The following is a 10,736-nucleotide window of genomic DNA, read 5'->3' as shown; positions in this document are numbered from 1 at the left end:
GTGTGTGTGTGTGTGTGTGTGTGTGTGTGTGTGTGTGTGTGTGTGTGTGTTTTTGTGGATAAAGATCAAAGAGAAGTTTCTAATTCTTGGGATGGTCTGTGTCTACTATAGTTAGATAAAGCTTTTCCTGATAAACTGCAAATATTAATAAGCTCTTGTATACCCGATGTGTAATTTGTGGATTCCATTTTATGATACTTTATACTTCTACTCCACTACAGTTTTTATGGAAATATTCTACTTTTTTTTTACTTCATTCCTTTTTTTGAACATATGAATAGCTTTTAAAATACAACACATTGACAAAGATTAAATTAGCTGTTCCCAACCTTTTTGGGTTGTGACCCCTCACAGAAAAAGCGTTGTCTGGTTTGGGCTCCATTGTGACGATTCCAAGTCTGTCTCAGAATTTAGCTTTTTCTTCTCTCTCGCCCCATTATTCATCTCAGGACCCCCTCAGATCTATCTTGTGACCCTTTGGAGGAGGCCCGACCCCTCGATTGGGAACCACCAGACTAAACTAAATGAAGTAGTTAAAACTAGCTCCTCCTAGATCAGCTAAGCTACGACTGTAAAATGAGGATTATACATTGAAGCATAAATAACAATATCACACAATACAATAATATATTAGCCATTTTTCTGCAGAACAAGTACTTTTACATTTGATACTTTAAGTAGCTTTTAGGTAAGCTTATGCATGCAGTACTTTTACGTGTAACAGAGTATTTTTGCATTTTTGTATGGTATTTGAACTCAAACTATACTTCTTCCATCACACAGATTGCAGCGTCTCTCTTTGCCAGTTCAGAAGGCTCAGGTTTGTTCATCGGTCTGGCTGGGACCGGAGCAGCAGGAGGCATTGCTGTCGCTGGTTTTGAATGGAATGTGAGTGCGCACACACACACACACACATACACACACATACACACACATACACACACACCTTGTCTAATAAACAAAACATTATGAGTTGCTATTCTAATGTATCTATTAATAGCAACACATTATAGTCTGGAGTAAAGCAGAGCTAATCTGCTAATCCATGTACTGCACATGTTATTTCTTGTGTGGTTTGTATTGTATTAATAGGGCTGACTAGACAAACTATTTGAGTAAAACACAACATAGAGCTACAATAACTAATCTCCCTTTGATATCTGAAAATAAAACACTTGGCATCAGCACTCATAGCTATTTCGTCTAATTATACCGTTGAAGGTTTCCAAACCAAAGACATAAAATGAATCTGTTAGTGATTTACCTTCCTTCAGTGGCTGTTGCAGGCAGCCCGCTGCAGGGGGCAGCAGCAGAACGTTTTTTAATATCAAGCTGTATTACCCTTGTGTTGTAAAGAACATGAGGCTCAAGTCAAAGCAAAACTGTAAGCTAAAGCTTGCACAAGCTTAAAGTTTCAGTTTTAAGTCAGTTTAACCCAAAAGATTAGGGTAAGGGTTTCTTTATCTCCTGATGTGACTGCTGTGGACATCTGGTCAAACCTCCCTGTCCTCTTTCTGTGTTTTTACCCTCTTTGTCTTAGGCCACCTATGTGTTGCTGGCTCTGGCCTGGGTATTTGTGCCTGTCTACATCTCCTCAGGGGTTAGTTTGTATAAACACACACACACAAACACCAACACACACACACACACACACACACACACACACACACACACACACACACACACACACCACACACACACACCACACACACCACAAACGTGTGCATCCCTGCTTGTTAAGGCTGGTTCAGCAGGTACCTTTAGGTGCCAAGAGAATTCTCCTTACCAGCATTCCCCCGTGAAAATTCCCCAACAGGGTGTTACACTACACAACACTACACACACCACACACACACACACACACACACACACACACTATTTGTGTCAGTTGGTACAAAATTAGTATTAAGTTTGTCTCCTCTGTGTAGCTGCAATGTGCTGAAGATGTTTAGTGTGTGTGTGTGTGTGTGTGTGTGTGTGTGTGTGTGTGTGTTTGTGCATGCGTGCGTGCATGTGTGTGTTCAGATCGTGACAATGCCGGAGTACCTGGGTCGTCGTTTCGGAGGAGAGAGGATCAGAACCTACCTTGCTGTCCTCTCTCTACTGTTGTCCGTCTTCACAAAGATATCCGTACGACAAAGTCACACACAGTGACTCAGCATCACACTCACTATTTTGCTGCATCAGCTTTCCAGCCTTTAATATCACCTATGAGACTTTGCTGGCATTGTTGACAGATGTGTTGTGTTTCCATGTCCAGACTGACCTGTTCTCTGGAGCCTTGTTTGTTCAGGTGTGTCTGGGATGGAACCTCTACCTGTCCACTGTCCTCATGCTAGTGGTCACTGCTCTCTACACTATTGCAGGTACACAAACAACCATACACATTTAAAAAATTACATCCTGCAAAAGTACGTTCATGTTGTTGATTTTTAATTACATCAAAAAAGATTCCCATAACACCCCCTCACTTCCCTTCAGGTGGCCTTGCTGCTGTCATCTACACCGACACTCTACAGACATTAATCATGATTATAGGCGCAATCATCCTAACAATCACTGGTATGTACAATTATCATAAATTATAAACAAACACAACAACTGCAGTTATTTTTAAGGATTTTATAGTTGGTGTTGTGTTCCCCAACTACAGCCTTCAAGGAAATTGGTGGCTACAGCAACCTGGAGCGTGCGTACAGCATGGCGGTGCCCAGTAAGATCATTCCCAACAGTACCTGCCACCTGCCACGGCAGGATGCCATGCACCTGTTCAGAGACGCCGTCGATGGAGACCTGCCCTGGCCCGGCATGACTCTGGGGGTCACCATATTGGCCACCTGGTACTGGTGCACTGACCAGGTACATTTATATAAATATATATATATATATTATACACAATCACTGCTGCAGATGTAGCTTATAGTGCAGTTCCTTTAATGACCACTAGAGGTTTGCCACAAAAACCCTCAGTGAATTACAGTAAAGTAGGAAAACTTACATTTTTTACCAAAATGAATCTAATCTTATTTTAATTTGTTTTCCGGTGGCACTTTTGAAAATAATTTTATCATTAAAAATATACAATGGATTTTTTAGTGCTGTCTTTTTAATAGTTTTGGCAGTAAAAAATACTTTGCACATCTATAACATGAGACGGGTGCATGGGAGGGGGACGAGTAGGTGAAAAGTTGTAATGAAACTCCAGCGCTGTCTAACATGCAAAGATAAATCTAATATCTGGCTATGTTCCCAGCTTCTTCTGCCAGTTTCTTTGCAGTTGTTTTTGACCCACCAACTGTTCAAATCTGTGGACACAGGCGTGCAGCAATATCACCACCTTGCTCCCAGTGGTTTGTGATCATGCCCAAAGTGTTTGTATATTTTACAGAAATAATTGTGTTTACTCAACTTCAAAAGGTGCAATTTGGTCAAAGTTGATGAAGGAAGTTACCGAAAATTTATTTTTTGTTTCCAACAAACATTTTTGGTAATTCTTTTAGTCTGTGTCTTTGTCCTCTCCCTAAGACAGAATGGAGAAGTACTCAATCTCCAGAAAGAGCAACTAAATGAACCTTGTGGTGAAATTGTTTTGACTACTGAACGTTCAATCTCATTGTATAATTTGTTTGGTTTTGTTCATACTACTTATACCATACAACACTCTATTCTAATAATTTGGCTGCATCCACAAATCAGCAAAAGAAAAAACAAACCTCTACACTTCAAAAATCCCCCGAGAAACCTAAAAGCTAGCATTATATTATTCAGTAGTGTTTGAGGCAAAAGCAGACATACTTAAAAATACTTCACTGTACAAACACACTATGATTCAACACTTCTGGTCTGGATTATTTCCAGAATAGTCTGGGTGACGATGCTATAGGTTTGAGTTATGTACTTTCCCTTTCACTATGATAAACTTTCTTGAAACATTGAGATGTTAACTCCTGCATGATTCAACAACAGAGCTGAGTCAGCAACAACTTGTATTTTTATTTTATTTACAACATTTACTTTTGGTCCCACATCAGTGTTTAAAATTGGATTTGTACCAATCAACACCAAAGCCCTACCCTAACACCAACAGTAACCAATCACAGTGGTACAGTATCAACACGAGAGCCTGACTGTAATATCAGAGGCGAGACATAATCATCTGATCTTGCATGTCACAGACACACCGCATCTAAGTAGATGGATATGGAAAAATTCATTTTATAGTGAAAAGCAGTTGGGGTAATTAACAATATTTGTTCATAGGATTGTTAACATGACTGAAGGGCTTGAGTTGGTAAGGCAGACTGACTGACCCACAGCTGACTGGTTATCATCCATAAAATACCCTACCTCTGGTGGAACTCTTAGCACAACTCTTGGAAAGATTCATGCTAAAAAATGTGTGGGTTTATTTCCTCCCAGGTATCAGTCACAGCCTCTTAAATTCATTACCCCTCCTGGACACTACTAAAAACCCTACAGTCAGACACTTATCACCATGAAGCATTGGTTTTGAAGTTGATGTGATTTACAGACACTACCTCTTAAAACAAATCATCAGATCAAACTGCCAACTCTTGTTGACGTAGTCAAAAAATCCCAATTAAATATATCTGTTGAGCCTAAGGGTTCAAAGATAGGAAATGACACGCATGCCAGAGATAGAGAAGATTCCACACCGAAGAGTCACCACTTTCTTAGCAGGATGTCTGTGTCAACAATCATGCTTGGGTAGCTGTGCTGGCCCAAAGTTCTACCGGTCGGCTTTGTTATTTTGAGACGCTTTCTTCTGCGGGACTCCAACTCGTGGCCTTAAGTGTCTAAAATTGCTCAGTTTTGAGAAAGATATTCCTAGTAACCCTGTTGGGTTGGCTGGCTGCTGTGGCGTGGCCTGATCAGTTTTCCGGTAATTTGGGCTATGGCGTCGTGGCGACCGGCCGGAACGTGTTTCTACACGCGAGTTAGGCTGCAGCATTTGACCCTGCCAGTAGCGGTGTCCTCCAATCACAGGGACAGCTGCTCGGGTGGGGCGGTGGAAACTTCCTGGTTTGGCAATAATTACTTTAGGTCCTCTTTGTCGGGCATCAAGACCTTGAGATTTTGAGGTCTGGAACAACTAGACGGAGAGAAGAAGCAGAAAAAGATGAGTATGGCATCATGCAATCCAGAAGAGTTAAACATGGTTTCTATTTGTGAAGCTACAGATGATCTAGACTGTCTTATGCATTTCATCAGAATATCCTTATAACCATTAAATCTTTTACTTTGGGGACTTATACCTCCTGCCTGTGTATTTCGAGTGTGACTGTGTGTGCGGACATGGTCAGCTCGATGACAAAGGTATGTGCGTGCATGCTCTGGCCAGAGCTGTTACTGATATGACCGGAGAGGATCTAACCGGATGTAGCGACCACACAAGTTATGTCCTGTCTTTTTTGTTAAAGCTACAGAATACACAAGGTAAAGTAGACTCTCCTGCCTCATCCGTCGCAAGAACAACATAGAGATCACAAAAGGGCCACGCACATACAGGTTACACTGGAGAATGTAAATCCTATCTACCTAACCTACCCATTTAGCACGTGGAGTACCTCAGGGAACAATGCTTAGCCCTTTGCTATTTTCTACGTGGTATAAGCTCACATAAATGTAAAAAAAAGATGATACTCTTTTGATTCAAATGATGCCATAGGGCTTTTTACACTGTGTTCTTTTAGCTTAGTGGATTAACAATACAGTTAACCAGAAGCCCAAGGCTGTACAATTCACACTGCACTTCTACTAGCCCTGGGCTTAATGTCAGTTGGAACATGTAAGTCGTTAACATTCAAGAATTATATTGCATGCTAAGCCCTGTTTCACACTGGGATAGTAGTTTGAAATAACATCAATGAAAAGTAGCGTCTATATAAATCTGTGCATATGTTAGCAAGCTAATCATCTTCCACTGTCAAAGTCTAGTTAGCCTTAAATTAACAACATAATGGGCCAGATTCCTACCAAGGCTCCAGCACCAATGCTATGTGCAATGGCTACAGAGCTATGACCACAAATATGTCTGAAAATGGTTTTATCCTTTTTTGAAATATCCACAAATATTCACATTTTTAATGCAATCCATGCTTTATCACATCCTGATTGGACAACTGTAACTCTCTTGATTCCTGTCTGAGTCAGTAAAACCTATTCAAGCTTCAACAAGTTCAGAATGCCAAAGCAAGGTTGCTCACAAGATCCCATAGAAGATTGTGTAGAACACCAATTTTAGCAACTTTTCAGTAGTCAGTGTGTTTTAGAGTTAATTAAAAAAATGGGGCTGGCTTTTGACTATATTTCCTAACCCCGCTTCTAGAAACACATTATTTATGAAGGGCATTTTCTTAAATTGTTTTTATTGTGTGCTTTACAGCATCTGTTCTTTTAAATGTTATCTGTTAAAAATGCACTTTATGTCAATCCTATTTGTGTATATTTCACTACACTATACAATTCTTGTTTTAATATCTTTTGAAAAGCATTGTATAAATTAAGTTAGTACTATTATTATTATTATTTGTGTCTCTCTTTATGTAGGTAATTGTACAACGCTCCCTGTCTGCTAAGAACATGAGTCATGTGAAAGGAGCATCCATCCTGGCTGCCTATCTGAAGATGCTCCCCTTTGTCTTCATCATCCTCCCTGGCATGATCAGCCGAGCTCTCTATCCAGGTGCGTGCACACCCATGTGGGCGGACACACACCTTTAATATGGATAGAGGAATGACATGTTTACTGTATGCAGGTAGTGTCTTGTTTAGACTATTATGGTGAAACACACCCATTTTAAGTGGGATTTATATAAATCTTGTAACAAACTAACATACGGCGATGTGTGTGTGTGTGTGTGTGTGTGTGTGTGTGTGTGTGTGTGTGTGTGTTTGTGTGTGTGTGTGTGTGTGTGTCATTTAAGAAGAAATTCAGATTAAGACTAGCTTTGTCTCAACATCTATTTGTCATTGTGGTCTGCGGCTGCGACTAAAAAAACCATAACCGAAAGATATTCAATTTACAATTATACTGTATAACACAGAGAAACAACATGTCAACAATACATTTTTCTTTTTTAGTATCAATTAATCTGTTGATTATTTCAGTTCAAATAACCGCGTGATTGTTTAGTCTGTAAAATGTGAGAGAACAGTACCAATGACCATTACAACAACCAGCCGGGCTAACAAACAACAGGCTATAATCAGAACAGAAAAACCAGCAAACCGTCACATTTGACAACCTGGAATGAGCAAACGTGCAATTTTTGCTTGATAAATGACTTAAACTATTCATTTCTGGCAATGAATTGTACGTCAATTGACTAAGCTATGGATCAACTAATTGTGTCAAGACTAAATGATTGGAATACTGTCTTATGTAACATAATACCTGTCCTATGTGCCTATGCGGTGATGCGTGTCCTTGTCTGCGGAGCTGCTGTGATTCGCGGATGAGGGCATTGCTGTCGTCTGTCTGGCTGGGCTCCCGCAGATCCAGCATGCTCTGGGAGAGGCGTGCCATCATGTTGAATCCGTCCCCTTGGCGATGCCCACGCCCTGACCCTGTTGTCACTCCGTTGGTCAATGCGTCACTTGGCCCTGGCTGGGGACATTCATAAAACTCCTCTTCTGATGCTGTGGAGGTGCTTGAAGGACCATCATTGGCTGCTCTGTCACACATGACCTTTGTGCTGTCTTGGCTGCCCTCGCCGGTGCTGACGGAGTCGCTGCTTTCAGCCTTTGATGTTATGCGGCCACGGCCTAATGGCAGATCCTCCCGGGTTCCCTTTTTGTTGAAGCCATCCAGACTTTCCAATTGGTCCATTTTGATCAAAATGACCTGTGGATGGCCAGACTGCTCTGAGGGGGCGGGGTCAATGACTAGCTGCACGGTGCGGCGTTTAGGAACAGGAGGTGCTGCAGTTTGAATGTCTGGAGTTTGTTCAGCATGGTCTGTTGGTTGTGAATCAGCAGTAACATTGGATGGGGATGGTGCATTCGGTTTGTGTGCGTCCTGTGTTAAAGGTGTGTTGGGCTGCTGAGAAGGCTCCCTGGAATCAGTTGCATCAGTTTGGTCTTTATTCGGAGCTGTGTGCATTGGCTTTTCGAGCTGTTGGTTGGTTGGACTCACAGGAGTAGAGGCCTCTGCTGTTGTATTCCCAGAGAGATTTTCTGCTGCTCCTGCAGCGTTTGCGACCAGAACTGACGCAGGTTCCTCAGTCGGTGGTTGAACTAGCGTTAGTGGTGCGCTAAAGCGTATAGCCTGGCTGGTCTCAAACCTCTCTGACCTCTGTAAGTGAACCTGATTAGCTCGCTTTTCATCCCTGATGTTGATGAAGCCGATCACATCACTTGGTGGGTCTGGCTCTGGCCAGGTGGGCAGGTACTTGACCAGGTACACTTTCTCCAGATGGGCTAATCCTGGATGTAAGGGTGGCTCTTCAATGACATGCTTAAGACGTTCTTTCGTAATCTTTAGCTGAGTGGGATTCTTGTTGCTTGAATTCTGGTCGGAAGGAGTCGGACTTGTGTGGGTTCCCGCGGTAACAAGGGCATATTTGGGATTGATGAGCTTTCTAGCAACAGCAGCTGACACCGGAGCAGGAGCCACGTGAGGGATCGGGTCAGGGATTGGTTCATCTACCATGGGGACGTGGTTGAGAGACACACCTCTGGAGCCGAGGTAAAGATCATGAAACTGAAGGTCGAAAGTCTCCACTGCCTGTCCTGAGATCACAGTGATGAGGTTACGGTCCAAACGAGATGAGGTCCAGGTGAAGCTGGAATAAAACAGACATGGAAACATAAATTCAGAGACTACCTTATTAATGTGCTTATCTGACAGGTGCTCAGACTTCTTCTATGTCATAACTCTTACTGAAAAAGCGTAGTTTATGGTTTAATCATAATTAAGCACTGTTAACACCACACAGATAATCATCAGCTGTCCTCTCCCCTCACTTCAGGATTTTGCACACACCCGCTACCTTTCCAGAGCAAAAACATTGTTAAAGACAGTTCTGACCCAGGCCACCATTTCTTTGATCTCCTGCTCTCAGGGAGACACTACAGGTCCATCAGAACACAAACCACCAGACTAATGACAAGTTTCTTTCCAAAAGCCATCCAGACTCTAAATCTACACACAAGAGCTGTTTTACAGTCGACGCATCCAAGCATTCACGCGCCAATGTGACCTCAAAATGACGCAGATTGAGTGCGCGTCCAGACGGCGCGCAACACTCTATTTCTTTTTTAGCGGCGTGACAAAGCGGAAACAGGAAGCCTGAACGAGGACTCTCAGAGTGACTGCAAGTCACTATAAAGTTACTGGGTTTAGATGAGTTCTTTTATGGTGAGTGAAAGGCTTGATCCGACAAAGTAGTTCACCTGATCAATGCTGCTGCCAGTTCTGCCGTTGTTTACCTTTTTTTCTTTCTTTTTTTTTATTTAGAAAGGACAATGACAGTAGCCTTTACTCAATAGCGCCACCTCTGTTTAGGAGAAGACTGCAACTAGTGTCGCGACCACCACGCGGAGTGTCGGTACACGATTCGTTCTGCCTGCACGATCCATCCTGCGCATGCGTAGATGATAATCAGGATGTACGAGGATTTACGACACTGCACAATTTGTTCCCATAGACAGTTAAAGAAAGTTCCACAGTAGCGGCCCGCCGTTAGCCTCCACCGGAAAGCTTGTTAGTTTAGCTAACAGCTAATAACTATGCAATATATTTATTATCTCAATTACCTGCACTTATTTTATGATGTATGTAGTGTGAATGTTGTCATTTGTCTTAAGTTATATATGGATGTTAGCAATATAGTTTTATTTTAAGCACCGTTGGGAGGGGCAAACGTAATTTGGTTGTATTTGTAAAATAGTGTGAAAAGGCTTCTTAATTTATCTTAATCATTACACCAGTGATCATGCATCACAATATGCTCTTCTCCTGATTTACCTCTTCCCTTCCATATGTATTGGTTAATATGTAACTATAGATGACAGTGACAAAACTAAATGTTCGTGTGTGTTGAGGTGAATGTTTATAGTAGTGGATGATCTGCCTAGTTCACAAAAATTGGCATTGGCAGATAAAAGTCTGCATGCTGCAACAATGTCACCCTATTCACCTCAGTGTTCCAGTTGGTATGACGAACGAGTCAGCTGACAGTTGCCTATTTACACATCCAGCAGACACATTACTCCCTGCTGCTAACTTTATCTTTCTGCTGTTTGGCGCTGGGCAGGGAGTGTGCCCACTGCTGCGGGAAAACTAGCTGAGAGCGGTGCGACTGAACACTAAAGTTGTGAGCCAACAATGCCTTAAAAAAAAACAATGTGCTAAAATATAACAAACACTCTGTAGAGAAAGTGGAACTGCAGAGTCCGGTGACTATTTCATGTAAGTTTCACTCACTTCCTTTCACTCGTCACATAGAAAATTAAAACACTGATTAAAGTAGCTTTAAATACACAAATAAACAATATGCAGAAGTGTGCAGAGTTCATGCACACTCACAACATCCTGTGTAGTACACTGCTCACCTATATGAACCAGAGATAGCTTTGTCTCCATCTACCAGGAGGAACTTCTGACTCAGTGCTCCACGCAGCTTCTGTGCTGACCGTGTGAAGAACTCCACACCTCCACAGCAGCGGACACGCAGATTCTACACACACACACACACACACACACACACACA

At 42.1% G+C, this 10,736-nt stretch overlaps 3 protein-coding genes and 1 long non-coding RNA gene across 4 annotated transcripts in view; 2 read left to right on the top strand and 2 right to left on the bottom strand.

Annotated features, from left to right (window-relative positions):
• The window catches only part of gng13a (guanine nucleotide binding protein (G protein), gamma 13a), a gene marked incomplete at its 5' end in the record, with an annotated part of 26,097 nt that extends 24,399 nt beyond the window's left edge, over nt 1–1,698 (top strand). The window contains 1 exon segment of the mRNA XM_032541719.1: nt 1,637–1,698.
• The window catches only part of slc5a10 (solute carrier family 5 member 10), a 22,607-nt gene that overhangs the window by 675 nt on the left and 11,196 nt on the right, over nt 1–10,736 (top strand). Inside the window, exons 3-9 of the mRNA XM_032541676.1 lie at nt 784–888; nt 1,541–1,600; nt 2,026–2,130; nt 2,261–2,366; nt 2,482–2,562; nt 2,654–2,859; nt 6,571–6,706. Coding sequence (XP_032397567.1) covers nt 784–888; nt 1,541–1,600; nt 2,026–2,130; nt 2,261–2,366; nt 2,482–2,562; nt 2,654–2,859; nt 6,571–6,706 — 799 coding nt within the window. The remainder of the gene's footprint in view (nt 1–783; nt 889–1,540; nt 1,601–2,025; nt 2,131–2,260; nt 2,367–2,481; nt 2,563–2,653; nt 2,860–6,570; nt 6,707–10,736) is intronic.
• Nucleotides 3,089–10,736, bottom strand: part of LOC116705522 (uncharacterized) — an 18,572-nt gene continuing 10,924 nt past the window's right edge. The window contains exon 3 of the long non-coding RNA XR_004335950.1: nt 3,089–3,341. This is a non-coding gene — a long non-coding RNA (uncharacterized LOC116705522). The remainder of the gene's footprint in view (nt 3,342–10,736) is intronic.
• fam83gb (family with sequence similarity 83 member Gb) overlaps nt 3,996–10,736 on the bottom strand; it is a 10,985-nt gene continuing 4,244 nt past the window's right edge. The window contains exons 3-5 of the mRNA XM_032541649.1: nt 10,579–10,703; nt 7,418–8,807; nt 3,996–5,113 (exon numbers count right to left, since the gene is read on the bottom strand). Of these exons, the coding sequence (XP_032397540.1) occupies nt 4,751–5,113; nt 7,418–8,807; nt 10,579–10,703 (1,878 nt within the window). The 3' untranslated portion in view covers nt 3,996–4,750. The remainder of the gene's footprint in view (nt 5,114–7,417; nt 8,808–10,578; nt 10,704–10,736) is intronic.

The sequence above is a fragment of the Etheostoma spectabile genome, chromosome 2 (assembly GCF_008692095.1).
Source record: "Etheostoma spectabile isolate EspeVRDwgs_2016 chromosome 2, UIUC_Espe_1.0, whole genome shotgun sequence".
Classification (NCBI taxonomy): Eukaryota; Metazoa; Chordata; class Actinopteri; order Perciformes; family Percidae; genus Etheostoma; species Etheostoma spectabile.
This window is presented reverse-complemented; position numbering and strand designations above follow the sequence as displayed.